General features: G+C 52.7%; 9 protein-coding genes across 21 annotated transcripts; 5 read left to right on the forward strand and 4 right to left on the reverse strand.

Moving 5' to 3' along the window:
• Nucleotides 1-902: 902 nt before the first annotated feature.
• On the reverse strand, nt 903-3798 carry H310_04063 (hypothetical protein). The gene is made up of 7 exons (XM_008868215.1): nt 3634-3798; nt 3133-3584; nt 2953-3076; nt 2788-2892; nt 2616-2733; nt 2455-2566; nt 903-2411 (listed from the first exon to the last, which is right to left on the reverse strand). The coding sequence occupies exons 1-7, from the start codon at nt 3758-3760 to the stop codon at nt 2256-2258; spliced, it is 1194 nt and encodes a 397-aa protein (XP_008866437.1). The 5' UTR covers nt 3761-3798; the 3' UTR covers nt 903-2255.
• H310_04064 (hypothetical protein) lies at nt 1135-2266 on the forward strand. Its single transcript, XM_008868216.1, has one exon. The coding sequence runs from the start codon at nt 1163-1165 to the stop codon at nt 2165-2167; it is 1005 nt and encodes a 334-aa protein (XP_008866438.1). The 5' UTR covers nt 1135-1162; the 3' UTR covers nt 2168-2266.
• Nucleotides 3799-3809: 11 nt separating the features above from the next.
• Nucleotides 3810-4382, forward strand: H310_04065 (hypothetical protein). Its single transcript, XM_008868217.1, has one exon. It carries the CDS (start codon nt 3903-3905, stop codon nt 4335-4337), a length of 435 nt encoding a protein of 144 aa, XP_008866439.1. The 5' UTR covers nt 3810-3902; the 3' UTR covers nt 4338-4382.
• H310_04066 (hypothetical protein) lies at nt 3880-6196 on the reverse strand. Its single transcript, XM_008868218.1, has 3 exons — nt 5277-6196; nt 5074-5229; nt 3880-5030 (listed from the first exon to the last, which is right to left on the reverse strand). The coding sequence occupies exons 1-3, from the start codon at nt 6129-6131 to the stop codon at nt 4416-4418; spliced, it is 1626 nt and encodes a 541-aa protein (XP_008866440.1). The 5' UTR covers nt 6132-6196; the 3' UTR covers nt 3880-4415.
• An 810-nt stretch (nt 6197-7006) lies between these two features.
• On the forward strand, nt 7007-9494 carry H310_04067 (AGC/PDK1 protein kinase). 6 transcript variants are annotated; one of them, XM_008868220.1, is made up of 13 exons: nt 7007-7112; nt 7180-7409; nt 7474-7588; nt 7631-7717; nt 7779-7967; nt 8014-8163; nt 8215-8310; nt 8355-8443; nt 8509-8625; nt 8669-8753; nt 8799-8859; nt 8919-8986; nt 9038-9494. In XM_008868220.1, the coding sequence occupies exons 1-13, from the start codon at nt 7035-7037 to the stop codon at nt 9125-9127; spliced, it is 1455 nt and encodes a 484-aa protein (XP_008866442.1). In that variant the 5' UTR covers nt 7007-7034; the 3' UTR covers nt 9128-9494. The 6 variants fall into 6 exon arrangements, with proteins under 6 accessions (XP_008866442.1, XP_008866441.1, XP_008866443.1 ...); XM_008868219.1 differs by having other exon boundaries at nt 7007-7409; XM_008868221.1 differs by having other exon boundaries at nt 8799-8986.
• A 331-nt stretch (nt 9495-9825) lies between these two features.
• Nucleotides 9826-10573, forward strand: H310_04068 (hypothetical protein). The gene has a single exon (XM_008868225.1). The coding sequence runs from the start codon at nt 9932-9934 to the stop codon at nt 10484-10486; it is 555 nt and encodes a 184-aa protein (XP_008866447.1). The 5' UTR covers nt 9826-9931; the 3' UTR covers nt 10487-10573.
• A 692-nt stretch (nt 10574-11265) lies between these two features.
• On the forward strand, nt 11266-15857 carry H310_04069. Of its 2 annotated transcripts, XM_008868227.1 has the most exons (9): nt 11266-11917; nt 11963-12242; nt 12295-13893; nt 13982-14101; nt 14153-14684; nt 14730-15079; nt 15127-15263; nt 15310-15485; nt 15544-15857. In XM_008868227.1, the coding sequence occupies exons 1-9, from the start codon at nt 11289-11291 to the stop codon at nt 15705-15707; spliced, it is 3987 nt and encodes a 1328-aa protein (XP_008866449.1). In that variant the 5' UTR covers nt 11266-11288; the 3' UTR covers nt 15708-15857. The 2 variants fall into 2 exon arrangements, with proteins under 2 accessions (XP_008866449.1, XP_008866448.1); XM_008868226.1 differs by lacking the exon at nt 15544-15857 and having other exon boundaries at nt 15310-15531.
• On the reverse strand, nt 15686-19469 carry H310_04070 (hypothetical protein). Its single transcript, XM_008868228.1, has 6 exons — nt 18623-19469; nt 18363-18569; nt 16394-18295; nt 16079-16343; nt 15882-16028; nt 15686-15824 (listed from the first exon to the last, which is right to left on the reverse strand). Exons 1-6 carry the CDS (start codon nt 19402-19404, stop codon nt 15753-15755), a joined length of 3375 nt encoding a protein of 1124 aa, XP_008866450.1. The 5' UTR covers nt 19405-19469; the 3' UTR covers nt 15686-15752.
• Nucleotides 19470-20914: 1445 nt separating this feature from the next.
• On the reverse strand, nt 20915-22573 carry H310_04071 (hypothetical protein). 7 transcript variants are annotated; one of them, XM_008868234.1, is made up of 5 exons: nt 22529-22573; nt 22425-22479; nt 21243-22362; nt 21151-21194; nt 20915-21105 (listed from the first exon to the last, which is right to left on the reverse strand). In XM_008868234.1, the coding sequence occupies exons 1-3, from the start codon at nt 22558-22560 to the stop codon at nt 21874-21876; spliced, it is 576 nt and encodes a 191-aa protein (XP_008866456.1). In that variant the 5' UTR covers nt 22561-22573; the 3' UTR covers nt 20915-21105; nt 21151-21194; nt 21243-21873. The 7 variants fall into 7 exon arrangements, with proteins under 7 accessions (XP_008866456.1, XP_008866455.1, XP_008866453.1 ...); XM_008868233.1 differs by having other exon boundaries at nt 21151-22362; XM_008868231.1 differs by having other exon boundaries at nt 21243-22573.
• Between the last annotated feature and the right edge of the window lie 1136 nt (nt 22574-23709).

Raw genomic sequence — 23709 nt, forward strand, 5'->3', positions numbered from 1 at the left:
TGAATTTTAGAAGGTTTGACGAGTAGAATGCACCAAACCTTGTGAAATTCGACCAATTCTTTGCCCACAAACCTCTACAAGCCCCCTCGATGCTCTCGCTGACTGTAAAGATGCTTTATCAAAAGCGTCCACAGGGATTCGTCGATATCGAACTGAATATTGGCCAATCCGATCATGCTTTTTCTGTGTTCGTGGTATGTTGGCAAACAACAATACCATCGACCAATCCAATGTGTTGAATTATCAACATCCAATCAAAAGCATTTTTCATTTTGGTCATCCAATCTCGTTTCAGAAGTATTCCGGATAGAAGTCGGAAATCAAGCCATCACGGTTCGGACACCGCTTTGGACACGCACTTAAGAAACGATATCGGAAATATTCATGAAAGTGCGATTCATTGTTGTTAAGCTCGTCTGCTAGCGACACGTCCTAACGCCTACTGTACCTGCCGCTTTTCCCGACAAGAGGAAAAGGTTGGACGTTCGGTGACACGCACAATTGGGGCTCGCTCCTCGCCAAGGCACCGCCTGCAGGAATTTATTCACACAACCTCCACTTCGCCCTGGTGTGCTCAACTGCTTGGGTGTCGCTGTAGATAGTCAAATCGTTCTTATGAGGGCTCATACAAAACAAAGGTATGTCCGTACCTATGACACTGATTCGGTAATATAATTGGAACATGGCTCCTTACAATTTTCAAGTATGCATTTCTTTAAGTACGTGTCCGAGTGTGCATGTCGCATGTCCGAATTGTAAGGATATTCTACCATACCCAAGTAAATTACGTCTATGCAATCTACTTGAGTATGGTAGAAATACGTGAGTTTATTGGACGAAAATGCATTCGAAATTGTCCACGTTGTCTAAATTCTACATTCTCTCAAAATTCTAAAGATAACTTCACGACCAGGACAAACTTCATAATGACTGTTCCTCTTGGGATACAACGAAGCACTTGATCGTCGGTCCGTTCGATAGACAAGTGGACGGCGCACGAGTGACAACGGGGTGGATGCGTGCTTGTGACTACCAGTACGAGCGGGAAGGGGGCTCTCGACCGACCCTGCCCAACTTGCCAACTTCGAACTTCGAGTATTCCTCATCAGGGCAGCCATGCGAGACCGTGGTCATACCTCTGCGACAAATCGACTAGTACTCGATGAACAAGTCGACGACCACTCCATCTCATGACGACAGCAGCAGCAGGCACGAGCCTCCCAAAGAACTTGAGTTCCGTGACTCGGACGAGGAAGCGATGGATTCACCATTGAGTGACCACACCCGGTCCGGACCCCACATGGATTCTCGCCACTCCATCGACGGTACACAAGACAGCGAGCTATCCCAGTCATCGCCAACTTCCCCACTGCGATCTCCCGTCGCATCTCCGCGGGAATTGCACCCCCTCGCACCATCATCTCATGCGTCGCACCTGCCGCCGCGCCCGCAAGCTCCGATAAGCCAAAGCCACCCCGTGCACCCACCCTCAACACACGACGAGCACGACTATCACATGCATCGTCAAGCAAGTTGCTCGACGTTCTTCCTGGGCGACGAAAACCAAACTACGATCGACGTCACGTGGATGGGGGAGTCTCTCGGCCTGGAACTGCAACGTATTAGGACATCCAAACTTCCATCCGTGGACGTCCTCTGGAAAGAAAACATGGCGAGTGTCGGGGTCACATTTGGCATCGAACAGGTCACGCGGCAGGTCGTCGTAAAGCGCACCAGTCGCCACGACATTGTTCCTGGCTACATCCTCTCGTCGGCGAATGGCCACCGTGTGATGGAACACAACTTTGACGCGACGATGAGGGAACTCAAGATCGGTCACGACAGCGGTCGAAGCCAATTACTGCAGTTCGTCCCGCCTCCCGCCGCACCACTTGTCAAATCAGTGGACCCCCGTGGCGTGCTGGGCCGCGCCGGCCTCACCCACGCGTACGAGCTCAAGTCGGTGAATGGCCACCAAACGCGGTACCAGTCGCTCGACCAGATCTCGATCGCGTTGCGCGACGCTGTCAAGCCCTGTGTGCTTCATTTTGCCCTAAGCGACGACGCGCAGGAATTGATGCAGCTTCAAGAAACCGTCGCGACGGCGCGGAATCAGTCGGGGGCGACTCTCGCAGCAGCGGCCATCATCGCTGCCGTGTGCATTTAGAGACAATATCAAGTGAAAATGGCACGCGTTGTCAACCAACGATGGCATAGTAGATCGATGAACGGCGCTAACTGAGTTGATGGCAACGTTACGGAGAAACTTTCTTGAACGCAGCCGGGCACAGGTGATTTACCGTGCATGAGTCGCAATTTGGTCGAAGGGGGGTGCACACCTGCTGGCCAAACCCGACCAAGAGGGCGTTGATGTCGTTCCAGTGCTGTTTCGGGAGCCAGCTTTCCAGTTCCTAAGCGAATCGTTGTCGTTTCGTTGGGCGGTCGTGCGATTACCTTGCGGGTTTTTTCAGGGTCCTGGCTTTTCCCCGCTTTGGCCCACGTTTTCGCCCACCCAAGGCGATTCGAGATGCGGTGTACGTGGATGTCGACGCAAATGCCGACCGTGCTGCCATCGGATCATGAGAGAAAGGACGGTCGAGACAAAGGAGTAGTACTTGCTCCAGGCACAAGACATGGTCAAGTGTGCCATCTTGGGACCGACACCAGGCAGCGCCACGAGCTCATCGTACGTTGACGGAATGTCCGATCCATATTTCGTCTGGAGAATGGTGCCTTCACATGAGTCGCGCATGTGTCAAGGTCGGCGACGACGGTAGCGCATCGTACATGTCTGCTGGATGTACTTGGCCTTGTTGTTGAAGAAGCCCACGGGACGAAGCAATGCCGCAAGATCCGATTGCTTGATGGCCAGCATCGAAGCAATTGTCAAACCTTGGAAGTGCGTTGGGTGACGACGTGGAAGGGATTTAATCGAGTATGGCAGGAGGATACCATGCAGTCGAAGGCGGTCCATGGCTGCAGCGGTCACGGGGTCCTTCGTTTGACTGCTCAGCATGCACGCAACAAGAACGTGAAAACGCCGCACTGGAGGGTCCAATGTCGGGTCGTTGAACGTCTAAGGCATGACACGAGGAGTTGGACCTTCGAAACAACTGCATTGCATTCACATACTTCGCAACCTTGTGCGTCGACAGCAGCAGACTTGTCGGCACGCATGCCGACGATGCCATCCCAGATGGCTTTCCAATTGTTCGGGGCTTTCGTCTTGCCGAGTTTGGGTTTCTTTACCAACTTGCGGGCGTCCAAGTCGTCATTGGAACCTCTACGGACTTGCTCGGTATTGTCCAAGCCTAATGCATTGGTTTCCTCCTGCTTTAAGTTTCGCTCCTCGGCGTATTCAACCTTCACAGAGTTCTGCGGCTCTTCTTTGACCACGGACGTCGCGTGTGTGGGTTGAGACGGCGGTGCGACTTCCGTCTTGACTTCCACCTTCGTCTTTGCCTTGATATTTCGGTTTTTCCCAGATGCAGCCCTCTTTCTTTGAGCAAAAGGCGTCACGACATGCTGCGTCTGCCGCAGCACGCCGCGGCTGCGCAAGTGCATCGCCTCACGAAAGCAATCCTCTTTGCGTTCTTTCAGACCACATTCATTCCGTTGCGTGAATGCATGTACCAATATCAATGGATGACACAAGACACGAGCCAGTCAGTTCACGCAGCCGCCAGGATTCGCGTCCTTCATCGCGCGTACATGATGCGCAGGATATTCGATGGCCCGGGGGAATAGAGAGCGCAGCCATGGAACCACTTGGCTAAATGCGTCCGCGTTCTGTGTGGGATAGACTGGTGTGGGGCCGTTACAACATCACGCATACAAATCCCAAGATGTAAGGCATTCAAGCGGGAGAGATTTTCAGTTCCACTTTCGCGTGTGGTACAATTATGGGGTCGACGGCAGCGTCGACGGCTGCGCTGGCATCCCTGTCATGCAACCAAGAGCACATCCGAGAAACCCTCAAGCTCAGATACTGCTCCCAGGTCTCAATGGACTCCCTCGTCGACGACGACGACCCAATCTATGCCGCCAGCTCCAATGTCAAGCCCACCAAGTCGCGCATCATGCGCAAGTTTGAGAACGTTCAAGCCACGCTGGGCAGCGAATTGATTGTAAGCCGACGCAGTATCGAGCATTCTGCGACGTTGCCCATGTTGAACACGCTCAATGGAGCGCAGGTGATCTTGACGCGGAGCGCTACGGAACCCCCGTCGCATTCGACCGGCGCGTTTGGTCGCACTAGCTGCGACGATCACCGACCTGTGCGAACGTCATCTCGCCATCATGAGGACTACGTATCGCATCGCACGAGCGATCTTTAAGTTATTTCTAACCATCAAAACACGAGTCGAATGTTATCTCGCATACTTCTACACATCTCTCGATGCCTTTACGGCTCGTCATGGCAGACTGTCGTGCTTGGACAAAGCACGTTGCCGTGCCACCGGCGAAGGTAAGCACGGCGATCGGCGGTACTGCAGCCCCTTGACTGGGGACAGCATCATAGTCTCGTCTTCTCCTAGCGCTTTCCAAACTATAGCCTGACGCTTCATCCGCTGCGCTGCGCGGTACCGGTAGCATTCTGTGAGTGGGACGAGAGCGACGCAGAGAGCTGTCGAGAGGCCGTACACGAGGGCATGATTGCCCACTTCATTCGCATACGCAACCGCGGGGATTTGGAGCAAGCTCACGATCGAGCCACAAGTGAAGGTGATGCCCACGACCCTGCCAAGGTTTGCAAGGCCAAAGATCTTGGCGGCAAATGCCGAGATCGCTGCGTACAAGAACGCTCGAAAGCCCGTAAAGGTGAAGAAGACAACCGCTTGGAGAGGAAGAATTGGGAGCATGGCCAGGGTGTTGTATACGACGCCAAGGCCGGTCGCGATGTGCAATGAAGTGGCGAGCCCCTTCTTTTCGACAAAGTAGTCGATGAACGGCACAAAGAGAAATCCGAGGGGAAGAGTGAAGCTAAAGAGTTTCGTGTAAAAGTGGTTCGTGGCGGCATCGCCGTAGTCCTGCAAAGATGCATCGTCAGGTACGATGGCAAGCAGGAATTACCTCGAGGAGCTTGTTGTTCGTGCCAATGTACAAATTCGCTCGCAGCACGTGCACGCTCGAGTACGCCAAAAGAAACCCAAACTCAAACGTTTGGATTTGTTTCGTGAGTGGAAAGTCCGACAACAGTGTCTGGCCGACCGTGGCCGCCTTGTGTAGCTGGAGAGGCGATGAGCATTTACATGAGATTGCCGAAACGGCCATACCTGAATGACGTCGGACAGAGGCTTTCCCTCGATGAGCTCGTCTTCCGATAGGGTGCCGTACTTTTCAATGGAATCCCGCATGCTATGGCGTCGTGCGATGGGTTGCAACAGCGGCGATGTGAACGTAATGTCTTTCGTCTGGGCCAAAGTCGCAGCAGCCGTTGTCTCGGCCTCCGACTGATCGGGCAGGTAGCGCTCGTTCACTTGCCACAACCCAAGGAGTAGCGCATACATCCAAATGGACGCACACCCGTAGAAAAAGAAGATTTGATGCCGCGTGAATCCAAATGAAGAGTGGATCGTGTACATGGCGAGAAGGACCACACTGCTTGAGTCAAACAGGCACGAAATGGCCGCAAGAATCGCCGTTTGTCTAGACAGAACGAGGAAGCTTGCCGGGTACGATGCCATCATCGTGATGCATCCGCCAATTGCTAAGAATGTGTACGCAATCAGGAAAACGTCAAACGTCTTGGAGTCTGCAGCGCCGAGAAGAAACAGTCCCGAGATCTCAAACACAGCAGCAACTGCAATGGAGCACTTGGGGCCAAAATAATCAAGCATGCACCCGACGGGCAGCGAGCTGATGTTGGTGGCGACGGATGCAATCGCGTACACCATGTTGAGTCGGCTATCTTGTGCGCTGCAACGTGTGGCGCTAGTCGCACCTTGGCAGAGTTCGCCGTACTGATCTTCTTCATGGAGGAGAAGGAGGAGCGGAGCCCAACCGAAGATGAGTCCAGCATACAGGATGTCCGAGAGGAAGACAACGACGACGAGCGCCCAGGCGAGGGGTCGGACAGGCTCGTCGCGATCGCGCAACGTCGAATTCGGCATCGGATCGCACAGTGCCATGATCTGGTGTTTCCGTCGATATCTTTAAGGGAAACACTCGTTAGGGCAATTTAACCCACACCTCCTGGAAGATCGTGGGCGACTTGCGCCGTCGTCGCAACATCTCAAGGGATATTTGCTTGAATCAGTACATGGGCAAACTCATCCACCAATCAAAAGCAAGACATCCACTGCAAAATGGATACAATTGGATGGTGCGTTGGTGATCACATGAAACGAACTGAACACGGCAAAGACACGCTCGTTCGAGCCTGCGACGGGATAGCAATTGGCGGCGGCCCGGGCCTGTCTGCCTGTGCGATGTGGATGCAAAATTGTCGCTGGAGACCCTGGTTTACCCATCCGCTGGTGGGACAAAAGCAACCAGACTTGCCTCGGGCACTTCGGGTGGACATTTGAAGTTCGTTATTCATATTGCCCTGCCTTGCACCGAGATGTGTGTTTCACCACTTCAAAATTGTCAATGGTGATGAAAGCATGACCTGTTAGCATTGAATGCACGGGTATGAATATGGTTCAGTGGCCCTCAAACTTTGAGGTCATCCCGAGAGTCCTGATTCTCGGATCCGGGCGACGGCTGGATGTCTCTCATTTGTATTCGTAAAGAAGTTGCGTGTGTTGACAAAACTACGCCTGTGCATGCTTTTCTTGTTTCCAAATAAGTACGCAGATACGCTCGACTGAATTGAATTGGTTTTGTTGGTTAAAAATACAGAATTAAGAGACTTTTTGGAACATTTGATTGGATGTGCTTCAAATATTTAAGCCAATCCGATATTCTACTGTACTTTGGCACACTCGAATGACAATATCCCAATTTTTGTATGCTCGAAGAGATGCATACAAACTTCAAGTGCTTGCAACAATACTGAATACCTTGGACCCCTCAAACCTCCCAAACCGATGACGGAAAGGCTGAAGACGCAGTCGCCGGCCGACTTCTGGTTCGGGACAACGCTGGGGGAAGGGGCATATGCGCGGGTATGCCTGCGCCATGTGCCCGGACTTTGTACCTCAGGTAAATCCTCTTACGTACGGTGTTTCGTAGGTGGTTCATGCCCGCCTGAAGGCTACAAATGAGGAATTCGCGGTGAAGATCATGGAGAAGCGGTTTATCAGCAAGGAAAAGAAAGTCAAATTCGTCATGATGGAGCGCAAAGTTTTCTCGAAAGTATGCCACGACCGCATTGTCAAGTTGTCATTCTCGTTCCAAGATCTCAATTACTTGTACATGGTCATGGAACTGTGTCGCGGCGGCGAGTTGCTTGACGTGATTGTGTATGTCACGACCCTTCGTCGTTGCTGCTAGTGAGCAAATGTTTTATCTCGCTTATTGATGTAGAAAATCGCAAAAAGAGCAAACCGCGCGCGGCGTGCAGAACAAAGCGTGCTCGTTCGATGTGACACAATTCTTCATTGCGGAAGTTGTGGAGGCGTTGGAGTACCTCCACGAAATGGTACCGCACCAACTTCTTCATCTTTTATCTTACATTCTCCAGGGCATCATCCATCGGGACATCAAACCCGAAAACATTCTCCTGAACGAGGTGGGCCATATAAAGATCACGGATTTCGGCACGGCCAAGGTAATGAACTTCCACGATCTCCACGACAAGAAAATTCCTTGACTGCTCGTTCCATCTGCAGGACGAAACCGAAGAAGGTGCGCGCCAGAATACATTTTGCGGCACAGCAGAGTTTGTGTCCCCTGAAGTGCTACGCGACCACGAGGCGTCCCGCGGCTGCGATTTGTGGGCTGTCGGGTGCATGATCTACCAGATGCTTGTCGGCCGACCAATTTTCCGTGCCGAGAACGAATACTTGACCTTCCAACAGGTACTCCGCATTGTTCGCACCACCCCCGCTCATCATGACATGGAAGATTTTAAACCACCCTGCCGAAGACTTTGCGTACCCTGAAGGATTCCCAGAGGTGGCGCAGGACCTGTGCTCGCGCTTGCTCTTGCAAGACCCTAATCAACGGTTGGGTGCGGGCTCCAACGCCGATGGCAATGGCTACGATGCTCTCAAGGTATGCCATGCCTCGATCGATCACAGTGTCTGAAGGGAAATCTGTCTACAGAGCCATCCTTTCTTCACCGGCATCAACTGGGCGCAGTTGGGACGGTCCAAGTCTCCGTACATTCCTCAGATTTCGCAACTTCCGCCCACGGACAGTGTACGTATGTTGCCGGTGGGGTGGGGAACCTCATCAAGCAACAGGACGGCGCTACTGAGGACTGGTTGTTCGCGGGTGTCGCCACGGAACTCAATATTTCGTCAGGGCTGATGGCCGAACCCATAGTCCAAATGTATGACCGACTCTGCATCGTCTTGTTTAAACAAACCAGCATCACCCATCCATGACATGGCTCAGGGAAACAACGGCGGCAACAACGACGACATATGTCATGGAACAGGCCCACCCAAACCCTGTGGAAGTGGCGCGCGTCAAGGCGTCCGTGCCCCCTCCGTCCCGCATGAACTCGCTGTGGTACGAACGCCAGGGCCGGACATATTGCTGATGTGTTTTGTAGGAATCGCTTTTTGCTTGATGACGAAGTTATTCGCATGAGTGGCCTTGTGAGCAAACGCAAGGGCCTGTTCTCCAAGACGCGTCAAGTACATTTCATTGCTCTCTGCTGATCATTCACCGACCTGCTGCAGTTCATCCTGACGTCGAAGCCGCGCTTGATCTACATAGACGCGATCCGCATGCGGCAAAAAGGTGGGGTTCCGCATTCATACGGCGAGGAGGTCTCTGACAGGAATATGCTGTGGATGCAGGAGAGATCCCGTGGTCGGACAACTTGTACATCACGGTTAAGAACAGCCAACAATTTGACGTTGTCACGGTACGTTGTCTCTTCGCCTGTGCCCGTAGCCTTTACGGTCGACGAGTGTAGCCCAATCGAGTGTACCACCTGACGGACCAAGTCAACGGGTCGAAGAAATGGGCGGACGCGATAAACGCCGCGCTCGTCCAAAGGAAATAGATAGCGTGTATGACCAGCGTTCAATACCAGCTACGAAATGTATCATGGACGGCACCGAGGGAGCGCTGCTTCTATTCACCCAACACCACGATACCGTCTTCGCCCACTGCGTCTGAACATGCACATGGGCAACCTCATGAGTGCAGTACTTAGCAAGATACTCGTCGTTGGTGCTTGCGTTGCGAATTCCACTTCTTCCATGTCCATGTGCGTGAATGAAGCTCCTATGTGTTAGAGCCATCGTCAGTTCCTGCATGTGCGTCTACCTCGGTTCTCCGCCACGAACGTCCTTGCGTGTTCTCATGACGAGACCATCAGGGCGACTTGTGGTCGCCAGGATGTTTCACATTCGATGCGTAACACCCGGTCAATTTTGATTTTGGCGGGACAAAGTTGATGGCTTAAATTGAAGTGTTTTGATTGGAGAAATAATTCCCATACTTTCGAATATTTCACCAATCAAATCACACTTTTTCACCGAGGTTTCAGAGTACTTCAAGGTATATGCACTACTTAAGCAATAAGTGATAGCAAGATTGTATGAAATACGTAACGCAAGATCATTTGGAGTGCACCGAATTATCCGGATGGTTTTTCCGGCGGTGGCTTTTTCCGACGGATAAAAAGACTTAGCGTTTGTATGACCCACGGTTTTTTGTGTACTTGAAATTGGATCGATTTCACAAACGAGTTGGAGTGCTCATTCGGAATTGTTCGACCGACGGAGAAGACCGACGCAGCACCGCTTCCTCGCGGTGGATCTTTCAGCGCCCGTCGTCATCTGGATCATTTAAGTACATCCCAATGCAAGCTTTCCAGTGCCAACAACCCCAGTGGAAGGAAGTTTCGTCCCCCCGCGCTGCTGCGATCTCAAGTTCCGAGCAAAATGCAACATCCACGACGATTCAACCACCACGTCCGCATATTGTAATCCCCAAGGAGTGCGTGAACATGATGTCCAAGACGAGTCCGTTGTCCGTGCATGCCCTGCACTCTGGAACTGCATTGGAGTGTGAACTGTCCAACATGGGATACGATGTCGCGGCGGAGTTTTTGTTTTGGAAGGAAGAGAACCTGGCGTTGTTAGAAATGTCGTTTCCCGCGATGGACCGAGATATCCTGGAAGAAGTGCTCGTGGAGACTGAATTTGACCTCGGCGCGGCCGTCGATGTCATTCGATCACGGGTGGACGTGATCAACGACATGGGGGTCGAAGTGTCGTTGGACGATATGCTGCAACATTATGGCGAGCACCGGCGATCGGCGCACGAATGGGTTTTGATTCAAGACGATTGGGAGATTATCGACAACATGTTGGCGACTACGACGTTCCAGTCGGCGACGTTTGAAACCCGTTGACAGCGCGAAGTGTCCTTCCACCTGCATGTGCTGCGTTCTGTGCTGTATTTAACAATTCACTTATAAACACCATATTTACTGTCTCCACGTTCTTCCTGTCGTCGCAATCATTTGTTCCTGTCAGCATCTTCAAAGTTCCAAGGCGAATCGTCCAGACGTTGCCGTTGCCTTGGCAACAGTCATGCCCTTCACTCTCAGTGCAATGGGAATACTTGTCTAAAGATCCACTGACGCATGTCCACGTCAAGCCACCCGTCGCTTCTGACCAGATGTTCTCGAGGGTTTTGGTTGCTCGGCCTCATGAGTCTCGGTCGTCGACAGGATGAGTGTGCGTGTCTCAACTGCCCCGTCGCGCAAGGCAATCACTTCGCTGCACGCAGTGAAGAAGGGTGGCGCGACGTGATACGGCCTAGTGAAGGTGTATCCACGGTAGCTTTATCTGATCATCGAAGTAGAATGTTTCGCATTCGATGTGGCTCCTGAAGAGGTAGTTGCCCAAACGGCTAGCCAGTTCTCGTCGTCGATTCGTGCACAAAAGAACGCTTCTTCCATCGTACAGCCTACACACCCCAACTGACCTTCCACGCTGCATTCTGATGCTAAGTCAAGACTCGTAGGGCCACCATTCCGTGGGCACGATCACCACAAGTCGGTCTTCCCCGTCGTTCGCGTCGAGAAACGCGTTGTTTATTTTCTCGATCTGTTGCGTTTTGATTGGCTACTGCATGTTGCATTTTATCCGAACGCTACAAATTATCCGGTTTTTGATATCTTTCACACGTAACGGCGGTGGCGGGTCGCTATGGCCGCATGTAGTCTGACGCCGTGCACGTTGGCAATCGTTCTGCTGATCCTCTTCACTTGGTTGAACATCGAAGCAGTCGGGTACACGTACCCTTCGACAGCTGTCAATCACTTCCAAGTGATTGCCGCCTTGGAGGAGTACACACTCGGTCAGAAAGCCACTGATGAAGGCAGGATTGACGATGCCATTGCACACTACCAGCAATCCATTCAAGCCTATGCGAAATTTGGTCCGTCGTACAACAACATGGGCATTCTCTTGCATAAACGTGGTAACAATGACGAAGCGAAGAGGTCGCACGAAATTGCGGCAGAGGTGTCTCTTGAAGAAGGGGACTGGGAAACGTTTGCCTCGGCACACAACAACCTAGGGTACTTGGTTCGGCTTGGTCACGCGAAGAGCTACGAAAAGACTTTGCTGGCAGTGCATCACTTCGACTTGGCCCTGCAGGTGACCCCGCCCAATTGCACTGTCGGAGTGTACGTTTCGGCCCTGTACAACAAAGGGTCGGCTCTGTATGGCATCGGGCAGCTCGACCAAGCGCAGCAACTTCTCCGGCACGTCTTGACCCTTGATCCATCTCATGGAAGCGCACATTTGGACATGGGCAACATTTACTTTCATCAGTGCGTTTGATTCCACTGCATGAACGTGATATAACGCGAATGTAGGGGCCACCTGGACAAAGCACTGTACCATCAGCACCTCCTCGTGCAGCTCGGCACAACAATCCGAGAGGTAGTCGGGGCTCTGAACAATCAAGGTCAGTTTCTCAAAGAGATCGGTTATGTCAAAGACGCGCTGGTGTCGCACACGCAAGCCCTGCATCTCCAACCCACCGACGGCAACACGCTTCTCAACGTTATCACTGCGAGGCGGCAGTTGTGCTTGTGGGACGACGCTGACGACTGGCACGGTCGCTTGCTGGAGCTCACGAGCGCTTCGTTGCATGTACTGAGCTTGACGAATTATGCGCGTCCATTCTAATTACTTGTCCTTCAAGGCGTCAACGCTGGACAAACGGCTTGCGAATCTTCCAGCGCTGCTTCCTTATGATGCCACATTAATGGCCATTTCCGACGAGATGAAGAGGGACATTGCGGTGTCCAACTCCCTGCAATGGGAACAGTCCAGCCCGTATTTTCCCTTGAAAGCGTCCGCAGCGTCAGCCGCTCCACTGACCAAGTTGAACATCGGATACTTCGGCTACGACTTTCGGAACCACCCAATGGGTCAGCTTACAATCGGAGCCCTTGAGCACCACAACCACTCGCGCATCCACTTGCACGCGTATGCGTATGGCCCGAACGACCTCTCGACCTGGCGCAACCGCAGCGAAGCGGCATGTGACGTCTTCCGAGACTTGTTTGAAGCGTCGGACGTTGATATTGCCGCGCAGATCCATGCCGATGGAATCCACATTGCCGTCGATCTCATGGCGCACACACGTGGCGCTCGCGTAGGCATTTCTGGCCTCAAACCCGCGCCAATTCTCGTCAATTATTTAGGCTACCCCGGAACCATGGGCTCTTCCTTCACGGACTATGCAATCGTCGACCGATTTGTCGTGCCACCGATGGTCGCCGCCTCCACGTTTACAGAGAAGCTCGTGTACCTCCCGCACACGTACCAAGTCAACATGTACGAGTGGAGCGTAGACACGGTCGCGAAGCACACGTTTGGCGACCGTTGGTTGTTTGTGTTTTGCAACTTCAACACGATCAACAAAATGGAGCCTGTGGCTTTCGGCGTCTGGATGGCCATTCTGCGGCGCGTGCCCCATGGCGTTCTGTGGCTGTTAGAGCCGTCGCGTGTGGATGCTGGCGTTGTCCGTACCTTCCGGACGGAGGCCGCGGCGCGCGGTGTCAATCCGGACCGATTGATCTTTGCGTCGAGGCTCCCGCACGACCAACACCTCACTCGCCTGCGCAACGCACATTTGTTCTTGGATTCCATCATCTACACGGCGCACACAACGGCCAGCGACATGATCTGGGCGCATTTGCCAATCGTGACGTTGTGGGGATCGACCTTTGCCAGCCGCGTCGCCGGTAGTTTAATGGACACCGCGTTGGGATCGACGCTGTGGACGACTCATTCGATCAAGGAATACGAAGACTTGGCTGTGCGCCTCGCGACGACAGACCGCGCCACACTCAACTCTTTCCGATTCACGCTGGCCCAACGCGCTGCTGTCTCGCCGCTGTTTGATAGCCGCCGCACGACGTTTCACTTGGAGCACGCGTACGCGTGCATGGCGAGCTTGGGCAGCGGCCGACTGCATATTATCGTGGACCCGCGCGATTACAACGCGTTGCAACGGCCAACATTGCAGGACATGGTTCAGAGAACGCTGGCACTTCATGAAAACGGGGACTTTGAAGCGGCCACTCTCGGGTACGCGCGCATCCTAGCGGTGGAACCAAGCCACCCGGATGCACTCCACTTGTTTGGACTGGCGCGTTACCAGCAGCACAACTACGGTGACGCGTTGGATTACATGTTGGCATCGTTGCAAGTGGCGAAAAATGTGGGCTTTTTCCACGGCAATCTCGGACAAGTCTACCACGCTCTCCACGACTACGCCAGCGCTGCACACGAGGTACATCTTTTGAAGTTTTGTCCTCGATCCAAACATTTCCTCGTGCGTTTTCTGGATTGATCGCGTGACATGTGCTTGATTGGCACAGTTTGCGACGGCGCTGGCGCTGGACCCGAATCAACCGCAGGTGTTCCTCAACTACATGACGCTGCTTCAAGCGACCAAGCAACAGAATGTCCTTGTGCAAGTGTTTGGCGAGTTCGGGGAGGTACGCGGCCAAGTCGTGTGGAATGGCGTTCGTGAGACGGAATGGGCGTAGAAATTGGCGGGAGCGTTGCCGGCTGCGTCGCAATGGGATCTGCAGTTCGAAGTCGCGTATGCTCTAGTTGGCCAAGGCGAGCTTCAAAAGGCCATGGATTGCTTGGCAGCGATCGACGCCATGACCCCACCCGTGGACATCCTTGTTCGAGCGCGCTACAACAGCGCTGCGATTTTGAGCCGCTTGGGGCAGCACGACCAAGCCAACTATGTCTCGATGAAGACGGTGCGACTGGAACATGAGGCCCAACAGGTCCACGCAAACTTGTTGAAGTTTCATGGAGAGGATGGCCATCGCCCTCGGCTTGTCATATACTGCTATGAATATGGCCAGGGATGGTGGGGCGAATGGGGCCCCTATTCGACAGAGACTGGGGTCGGAGGCTCCGAGGAAGCAGTAATTTACATGTCCAGGGAACTCGTGGCGGTGGGATATCGAGTTGAAATCTTTGGGAATCCTCCTGAAGCTATGACGGATTCGTACGGCGTGCACTGGTTTCCCCACACGTGGTTCGATCCTGACGAGCCTTCAGGTACGTTCATTTCTCAAATTGCACTTCTGTTGAAAGGCTGGGTAGATGTCTTCATTGCATGGCGGTACCATATTTCGACAGCGTTGGCATCCCGCGCAAGCGCTGTCTTCGTCTGGCTCCACGACATGGTTAACGAGGCTTCATTTACTCCATCATATGTGGATACGATCGACGGCATCTTCTGCCTTTCGCAAGCCCATGCCGCAGGCTTTGCACCACACGCCATGGTCAAAATCATATCCACTGGCAACGGACTCGTCCCGTCTGCGTTTGCGAGCCACGGTGCCAACTCCCCGACCCATTTTGTGTACGGCAGCTCTCCAAATCGGGGTTTGGAGACTGTTCTCGAGTCTTGGGGCGATATCCGCCGTCGCATTCCGAACGCCACGCTCCATGTACTCATCACGTCCTGGTCATCTCGGCGACTCACGGTCGCTTCCAGGTGTATTACGGGTTCACCCAAGCGTTTGTCCGCTTTGCCCAACCTTCTGATGCGTGGCGACAGCGCATGGACATTCTCTTGCAACAAGACGGCATCACGTACTACGGTCTTGTGGACCACGACACGCTTGCCAAGGGGTGCGCCACTCAACTTGGACAGTGCTTGTGCCTCATGTGACGGTAGATATGCGTCGGCTGGATTTTACTTGTACCCCACCACGTATTTTGAAACGAGCTGTGTGTCGATCATGAAAGCCATGGCGAATGGCGCCATTCCCATTACTTCCAAGCGCGGGGCTCTCCACGAAGTAGTCGCGTCGTTCGATTTGGGTCCACAAGAAGCATTGGAAGGGGCCATGAGTACGCCACTCCTCCCAACGACCTAGTAATACCTGTGATTTTCACCCGGAGGATGTAGCGGAAGCATGGAGACTCAAGTGGGTCGACGCTGTCGTCGCCGCCGTCACGTTGGACACGTCGCAACATCGGCGCGACATGCAAGTCCATGCCCAACGGGAATTCTTATGGTCCAAAGTCGCGAGGCAGTGGCAACAAGTGTTCAACAGGATCGACCGACGGTAGCATTATACAGGATACGACCTAGGGGACAATGCTCTAGCTGGGGGACTACTTGGTGAGTTTGAGGCACCGCTTGCAGTACCAATCGTCGACCGGAACTTTATCGAGCTTGGCGCACTTCTAAACAAGATCATCACGTGAGTTCATCCGGTCGTTCTCGAGCGCATGTGTCCATACCAAATGGAACACCCGCTCGCATCCTTTCGTGCCAGCTTCGTTGCCGCAAATGACGTGCGAATCCATGCGAATGCGGCCTTTCTTGCACTGTCCGCACGACTGGTTTTCACAGTCCACGCAGAACCAGTCCTCATTTGCATCAAAGTTCTACAGCGCACAATTCAGGACTTGATAAAGAGCGAGCATGTGGGACGAACCTCCAACTTGAGACACTCGACGTGGAATGCCCGTGGACACCCGTCGCACAACAAGAGTTCACCTCCGTTCTTGCAAACGTTGCAAAAGGCATCCCACTCCTCTTCAGACTTTATCGGGACATAGCTGGCGTCGCCTTTGAGTTGGGGCATTACAACAGGGTACACAGGCTTGACACTCCGATCGCACGAAGGACAGAATGTCTTGCCTCGCGGAATGCGGCGCAGCCCCACACACGTGAAGTGAAATACTTTGGGGCAACCATCACTACGTAGAAACAATCAATCGTGGCCGCACAAGTGATGATAAATAGGTACCAACACAACAGGTCGCCGCCATCTTTGCAGATGCAACAGTATTCTTCCCACTCTCGTTCGACAGTTTGTACCGCTGACTGTCGTTTTGCCTTGACTGGCGACGCTTCCGATCCGTCCGCGTCGTCGTCATAGTCGATGCGCTTCGATTCGCGCTTCACCTTGGCTTCTTTCTTGATCGCACTCGAGCCACCAGTGACGCTCCATATATCCAACCGCTGGACGAGTGCTGCAAGCGACAAGGCGATGCTGGACAGGGTGAAGCAATCAGTCACGACGGATATCCACCGGTCGCGAGACTGTTTGCTTGGCCATAACGAGTTTTGTGCAAATGTTTCGTCTTCGTCTTCGTCGTCATCGTCTTCAACCTTGAAGAGAACCTCATCTTGGCCAGACACTTCGCGCTCTAACGCCAGCACCGCGTACACGAGGCCTGGAATCGAAGTTGCTGTTTGAACGTTGTCGATCCACTCTGCTTGTTGAATGTGGACCCACATCGTGCCTCGGGTAGTGAGCAAGCGAGCGGTGACAGTCTCTTGCACACGCAGCAACTCCTTCTTCACTTCATCTAGCGTCAAGTCGTGGTACGAGATACCCCACGACTTGGCCTTGTTTTGCCATTCGTCGTTGGTCGCTGAGCTCGACTGGGCCATTTCCTTGACGAGGAAGTCAACATGCGGCAAGAGTTCTTTCTTGAGAGGGTTGTTATCGTGTAGTGCTTCCAAGAGTCCTTGAACACTCGTCGGCGAGTCGTAGTACAGCCACTTGCCGTCGGAGTGCTCGACATAAACCCGCTTCGCATCGCCGCGGAAGAGCCAGTACTTGCTCGACGCGCCATCTTTGCCCAATGCTTGCGTTCGGATAAAGTACTCGCGCATAGCCTTTTCAAATGATTGTTTGCGCTCTTCCATCTCTTGCTCCTTGGCGACGTCGGCCTCCAACCTTTCAGCAAACTCGATCGCGTCTTCGTACAACTTGACGTCGGCTGGAGTTGCTGCCACATACACACCTGTTGCAACCTTGGGTTTCTTGGTTGTGTGCATGCCATTCTCCTTGGCGGCTTTCAAGCTCAGTTGAAGGCGGTCGAGATCGCGCATCTCCATTGCCAAGTTGAGTTCTTCGACAAGTAACGCGCGTTTCTTGAGCAGTTGTTCCTTTTGTTTGCTTTTCCTCGCTCGCTCTTCCTTCTCCTTTCGCCGCGCGTCTCGTTCGATCTCGAGCTTCTTCTTGCGCACCAAGTACTCTTGTCGAGAAATGATACCCTTTGCCTGGAGACCCTTGAGCTCTTCGTCGTCCTCATCCGACGAGCTTTCGCTGTCGTCGTCGTCATGCTCGCTTTGGGTAGATGATGCGTCATCCGTGTGCGAGTTGGCCACCGAATCGTCGTCGACAAAGGGTGCCGCACCTTTCTTGCCGCCTTTGAGCCAGTTTTGCATGGCCACCTTTTGCTCGGACGCGAGTTTGGCCTTATCGGCCTTTTGCTGCTCTAGCGCGCGCTTGTTCTCCTCGGCTTTGTCTCGTTTTTCTTGAAACAGGAGTCGGTTGTGTTCCTTGGAGGCTTCCGTGCGTTCTTGGACGTGAAGGTTGATCAATCGCCCGATTTTGTCCGTGCTGTACGCCAACGTGATCAGGAATTCGAGCAGCGCCAGCTTGTGCGTAATCGAGAGCTGTGGGTACTCGGTCTTGTCCAGCGTAGCCACGGCCGCCTTAATGACCGGGGACGCGTTGTTGAAGTACCGAGGAACGGCCGTGATTAAGTTGGCCAGCACCGCCGGCCACGACAGAAAATTGAGCATATTCGAGGTCGGGACGCCGACGGTCAGGGGCGCATTCACGACTTCAAAACGGTACCGATCCGACGGGTCCATATCGGCGTCTTCTTCCGACACACCTGCGTCCCCTTCCCTGGACGAGAACGTTTCCATCGTCACAGAATCCTGATGAATGCATCCCATCGAAGAAGCCGACGCACCTGTTCTCCAAGATTAAATCCAGCAAGCACATGTGGAGTTCGTTCACGAGGGGAGAAAACTTGGGCGACATCATCGCGCCGCACAGTTGCTCGATCGACATTGGGGATATGCCAACCACTTTTTGAAACGACAAAACGAAATCCCACGCCGACAAGACCTGGCGAAACATTGTGGACGGAATTCCCCCGAAGTTGCATGGGGTAGCTCTACACAAGCATGTAAGACCGGATGGGAATCGAAGTTGGTTGAAAGGACATACTCAGGAATGGGGCCAACGTCGGTGATTTCGTCCTGTTCGTTCTGCCGTCTGCTCTTTGCCAACGCCTGTTCCTTCTTCTTTAAGATGGCGTCTTCTTTCTCTAGTTTTTCAAGCTTTTCCTTGGCCTGTCGAATGGTTTCAGCCGAGTTTTCTGCGATCTTGCCCAGCTTCTCTTCTTCTCGATCTTTGTAGGTGACCTTTTGCTTCTTCACAATGCGCTCCTTCATCTCCAACACCCTCTTCGTCTTGTCTTCCAAAGCCTTGGCACTTCGGCGTGCTAAGGCTTCGTCTCGTTCTCGAAGTTTCGCTTCCCGCGCAAGGTCGCGCAGGCGCTTCTCCTCTTCGCGCTGGTGTCGTTTCTGGTCCTTGGCAGCCCGCTTCGCGTTGCGACGTTCCAAAGTGTCACTGCAAAGCTTGCAAAACCAACTGCTGTCGGGACGAGGGATATCGTCGGGGTCCATCGAGAGACAGGCCGTGTGGAACGCTCGAGGGCATCGGTCACAACACAAGAGTTCGCCGCCGTCTTTGCATATGTTGCAGTACCATCGATTGTGATCGCTGCCACCACCGCCACCTCCGTTGTCACTTTTTGTGCTCTCGTCGTCATCGTCGTCGTCGTCGTCCTGCACGGACGACTCTCGTTCGTCGCTGACAGGAGCGGGACTGTGGCGTTTCCTTGACCGTGCTCGTTTGGACGACGTCTTTTTCGTTCGTGGAACTTCGACGTCGCTGCTGGTCGCGACCTCCGCCTCCTGGCTGCACATCTGCCCAACACTCATCATCTTGTTCGGCGCCGTCAAGGGGTAGAGGGCCCGCTGCCGTTGCTGCAATGAGGTGTAAAATACACAAAATACTGTGGAAAAAAATATTTTTGCGCAGCATGCATGGACCTGTTCGACCGGCAATCGCGCCGAATGGATGCGTGTTATAATTAAGTCCTCGATAATTTAATACTTCGGTGAGAACGAACGTTTTCGGCACCGTTCATTCGGCCGACCCGACCAACCACGGCCAGCCACGCCATGACCGAGAGAGGGCTCAGCAGAAATGAAGCCGCCTCGACACTCCTCGCGCGGTGGTCGGCGCGTCGTGGGCTCGCAACGGCACCATCCGGCCACTTTATATTAAACAAATGTGACCACAATGTACGCTGGGAGTTGTGGCATGTTCGAGCTCCCTTGCAATGGTTTTAACCCGTGTCTGCATCGTGTTCAATGGCAACGAATAGGACGGCAACGTTGTGATTGTATGGAGCCAGAACTGCTTGCAATGATCCCGGTGCTCGCTCTAGATATCTGACAGGGTAGTTGCTCTCGATTTTCAGAGGTGAGCTATCGCGGTAGAGTAGACCCGATCACCCCAGCGTGATGGATGGCACGAATGCGTTTTTTGAAGTATCGTGTGAGGGTGGTCTTCGAGTATCGGCCACGTCCTTGCATCTAGATCACCGTATCGATCACCATCGAGGAATGAACCGCATTCAGAGCAAGTGGTGCCGCCATGTCAATGGCAACAACGCGGGCTTTAGATTCGGTTTGCAAAAAGGAAGAAGATTTTTGAAGCAGGATAGTTGGACTGGAACTGACTGGTTTGATGCCACTTGAGTGGATTCTGTTCGCCCAGCTCGCCCCTTGTCACACTTACCTGCCCCGCCCTTGACCATCAACACTATTGACATGTTCCTTCGCACAACACAGTCGAACAGATCATGGCAACTTTGTCATACCGCAGTCGTCATCGGCAAACAAAGCTCATATCTTGAATGGCTCGACGCCTGGAGCATTTCTGAGGCTGGGGAATGCTAAATCGCGAGTAAACGGGCTTAATTGCAATTTGTGCATCGACCCGTGCTTAATAGCCATCATCCCTTCCACGCGCACTTTACACCCCACAACGGAACACCCCCAATGCTTCCACACACCCTCTCGTACACACACATGCACCGAATCCGAATCCATTACAACGCGGCTCGATGAATTCGTGAGGATCGAGCTACATTCCCGTGACATTTTGAAGTTTCATTCTGACACAAACGATCTTTGTCCGTGTCACGTCGGCAGAGGTCGGTGCTGATCGTGTTGATGACGACGGATTGGGTCTTTCTTGATCGGAAGGTCTTGCAGCAACTGGTTGAGGTGCATAGGATATCCTGTGGGCTGCAAGAATGGCGATATTCCAATGGGTCTGCGAATTTGGCTCGTTGGCACGTATAAACTACTGTTTGGAACCGTTATGACGCCCAGATCCACCGAAGAAGTCAAGATCCACAACGACAAATAATTGATCTTGTGAGCAACGGCACTCACCACGACCTTCCTGTGTTTTTTCAAACGACTTTAATGCGACTGCACTCCTTTTATACACTGGACAGTATGCGCGGTGATCGTACTAGAAGGCTGTTGCATTTCTGGCGAAACACCGGCTCCTCGTGACGCGTTGCTGCCTGCGCGCACTAGTTCAAACACTGGATGTAGCTGGGTAATCTAAAGAGGGTACTGAGCTGACTATTCGATTCACTTTTGACTTGCCTTGGACCTTGCCTCGAGCAAACTAGAGGATTCCCTAGTCCAGACTGCTTCGCCGGAGGATAAGTACCCCTGAGGGAGCCCGGAAAACGTACGGATTGGATCTTTGACGGCAAAGAAAGCTTCCAATTCCCGCAGTGCTGCTCCTCGAGTGGACTTGACCTCGCTTTTGTTTTCCAGCTCGTTGTGGACAATTTTTCAAATTCAGTGGCAGAGCTTTCCCTCACGAGGGAAAGCTCTCTACGTCCAACAAGCCTGCAATGTTGGACATTGTGTCGTTACTCAACGATGGAATGCCCACGAAATTGAAGAAGTTCGCAGCCGAGTTCTCCATCTTGAGCAACTTGAACGAGCTCTGAAACAGTGGCATGCTTGTCGCCATGAATTCCATGTATAGCTTCGTTTTTCTGGTGATTTCAATTGGGTACACGCCACCCTCTACCGGCGCGCCAGTACATCGTCGAGCAAATAAAAATACACAGTCTCGCCTTGTGTGAGTCCATCGACTGCAGCTTTCGCTGCCGCGACAGGATTCTTCTCTTGAACAGCTGCCACGACGATGGAACCCATTTGCTTCATCCGCCCGAAAAACCCACACGGTCTTCATGATCGCTTCTTCCTGCTTGGTTTGGTTTGTTCCTGGCGCTGGGTCTCGATGCTGTATGGCAAAATGATGAATGTTCCCTTCCGTGGCGTCGTAAATAGCTCGCATCAAATCGCTCTTCATTATTTTTCATCATGATCCGAGTTGAGCTTGAGTGCCTGGGAGGCCACAGCATTCCCTGCCTTGACATCGATTCCAACTTCACGGGCGTTGATGCTGAGCGCACTCAATCGCTCACACACTTTGGTCATGCCACTGCGCTTGATAGATGTGCCGGGCAGAAGGTAGACGAGGTCTTGCATACTGCTGCGTTGGGCAGGGTCCACGTGTAAACACCTGAGCAATCGAGCTTGCCGATCGGCGTTCAATCCTGTCGCAGTTACACTGGCCTCGAAGGAAATTCCATGGGAAGCAAGCTTGGGCAGGACCTGGACGACTGCCACATCTTCAAAATTTTGCCAGCCAGCGCCATCATGTAGACACAGTTCGAGCACACCAACACAGCTGTGCACCACACAACAAACTTGGTCGACGCTCGAAGTTGCTGAGCGTGGCCAAGAATATAGTGCGCCATTTCTTGAGGACAGTATTGCTCGGTGCAGCTGTTCGTTCTTGGGAGTACAAAACCGCATCTTATTGTCAAAGCCCTGCGAGCTTGTATCCAACTTCTTACCCGAAAACCACGTTTTCCAGCTTGACGTCGCAGTAGACATAACCGTGCTGATGACCTCGGCAAAATGTCAATAATCCACTTGACCGAGTGCGCGGCTGACCTACTTCGTCTTGCCAGTTGATCTTGGCTCGCACATGATAAGATGTGGCTACAGTCGACTTTGACAAGGGGACGATTGCCAGGTGTTTTTCGCCCGCACTTAAGAGGGAGAACCTATTTGGCCAATCAGAGGTCACCTGGTTTTGTGGCCAATCAACAGCCTTCACTTGGTATCCCAGCCAATCAGAGGCCGCCACCTCAAAGCTAGTGCATGAGTGGTTGGAACAGTCCCTGCACTCGTCTCTAATTTTACTCTTCGTTCTTTCCTGTTGTGCACTCCGGTCCTGTTGGGCTCTCGCACAACACTACTCCTCGCTTCTCCGACTCCATAAGTGCTTGGGCCAACATTGCCACCTCGTGACAGACTTGATAAAAACTCGACAAAGTGGTACTCGAATAACATTGAATTAGTATGGATTTACGAAACACGAAACCCTCAACATATATGGATTACGAAACAAACTTGTTTCGTAAAGCCTAAATATGCAAATCATGTTGTCTTGAAGTTTGTATGCTTCTGGATATATGCTACCATATTTGGTTTTACGAAACTCAGGTACAGTATCTGGAAAGATTTCGACTGTAGATTCTTAATTCTTCATACTGGCAGTGACTCCATGGCCAGTCGGAGCCGCTTGGCGATGGCCGCAAAGGGATAGCATAGTGAGGTTAATGCGTCTGTGGAGCCGGGCGACGACAAAATTGCTCTCCGCGTGGTCTGATCACCCGTCGTCAGTAGTCGGAGGAGCCATAATTATACCCCTCAGTGTGTCGGTAGAGGCTATCAATGTAAAACCATTCGCGTAATCCATGCAACGAACTCGAGATGATGGAATTCTCCTGGCGACGGCAGCGAGTGCCACAATGCTTCATCACGATGTCAAAGCGCGTCAAGGACGACTGTTCTGAAAACCCGCCCGGACGACTCACTGCCGCGATGAATGACGCCCCAACAGCCCATGCGTGGGTGTGGATTGCGGCCGAGACGCAATCCTAGAGTGTTGTAACATGTAAGGCCATGTTACAACACTCTAGCATCAAGAGAAATCGCCTCGACGCCGAATGCATTCCACTCCAATACAACTCATTCGCTAACATAAGTGCCGTCTAAATCGCAATATAGTATTCTACACTGAGCGCGGAGTCGCAATACAAAGTGAAGTCAAAACAATGATGACAGGTAACA

This window comes from Aphanomyces invadans, assembly GCF_000520115.1.
Source record: "Aphanomyces invadans strain NJM9701 unplaced genomic scaffold supercont1.6, whole genome shotgun sequence".
Classification (NCBI taxonomy): Eukaryota; Oomycota; class Saprolegniomycetes; order Saprolegniales; family Verrucalvaceae; genus Aphanomyces; species Aphanomyces invadans.

Coding starts and splice junctions, on each gene's coding strand:
- H310_04064 (XM_008868216.1), top strand. CDS start 1,163: ATGAACAAGTCGACGACCACTCCATCTCATGACGACAGCAGCAGCAGG.
- H310_04063 (XM_008868215.1), bottom strand. CDS start 3,760: ATGGCTGCGCTCTCTATTCCCCCGGGCCATCGAATATCCTGCGCATCA. Junction 3,585..3,633: donor TGTGTCATCCATTGATATTG/GTACATGCATTC, acceptor AAGAACGCAAAG/AGGATTGCTTTCGTGAGGCG. Junction 2,734..2,787: donor CAAGTACATCCAGCAGACAT/GTACGATGCGCT, acceptor ACTCATGTGAAG/GCACCATTCTCCAGACGAAA.
- H310_04065 (XM_008868217.1), top strand. CDS start 3,903: ATGGGGTCGACGGCAGCGTCGACGGCTGCGCTGGCATCCCTGTCATGC.
- H310_04066 (XM_008868218.1), bottom strand. CDS start 6,131: ATGGCACTGTGCGATCCGATGCCGAATTCGACGTTGCGCGATCGCGAC. Junction 5,230..5,276: donor CTCTGTCCGACGTCATTCAG/GTATGGCCGTTT, acceptor TCGCCTCTCCAG/CTACACAAGGCGGCCACGGT. Junction 5,031..5,073: donor CGAACAACAAGCTCCTCGAG/GTAATTCCTGCT, acceptor GCATCTTTGCAG/GACTACGGCGATGCCGCCAC.
- H310_04067 (XM_008868224.1), top strand. CDS start 7,035: ATGACGGAAAGGCTGAAGACGCAGTCGCCGGCCGACTTCTGGTTCGGG. Junction 7,410..7,473: donor GAGTTGCTTGACGTGATTGT/GTATGTCACGAC, acceptor TTATTGATGTAG/AAAATCGCAAAAAGAGCAAA. Junction 8,164..8,214: donor ATGGCTACGATGCTCTCAAG/GTATGCCATGCC, acceptor ATCTGTCTACAG/AGCCATCCTTTCTTCACCGG.
- H310_04068 (XM_008868225.1), top strand. CDS start 9,932: ATGCAAGCTTTCCAGTGCCAACAACCCCAGTGGAAGGAAGTTTCGTCC.
- H310_04069 (XM_008868227.1), top strand. CDS start 11,289: ATGGCCGCATGTAGTCTGACGCCGTGCACGTTGGCAATCGTTCTGCTG. Junction 14,102..14,152: donor TGTTTGGCGAGTTCGGGGAG/GTACGCGGCCAA, acceptor GAATGGGCGTAG/AAATTGGCGGGAGCGTTGCC. Junction 15,264..15,309: donor CACGACACGCTTGCCAAGGG/GTGCGCCACTCA, acceptor ATGTGACGGTAG/ATATGCGTCGGCTGGATTTT.
- H310_04070 (XM_008868228.1), bottom strand. CDS start 19,404: ATGATGAGTGTTGGGCAGATGTGCAGCCAGGAGGCGGAGGTCGCGACC. Junction 16,344..16,393: donor GGCGGCGACCTGTTGTGTTG/GTACCTATTTAT, acceptor GTTTCTACGTAG/TGATGGTTGCCCCAAAGTAT. Junction 16,029..16,078: donor TCGAGTGTCTCAAGTTGGAG/GTTCGTCCCACA, acceptor TGTGCGCTGTAG/AACTTTGATGCAAATGAGGA.
- H310_04071 (XM_008868231.1), bottom strand. CDS start 22,464: ATGTCTACTGCGACGTCAAGCTGGAAAACGTGGTTTTCGGGTAAGAAG.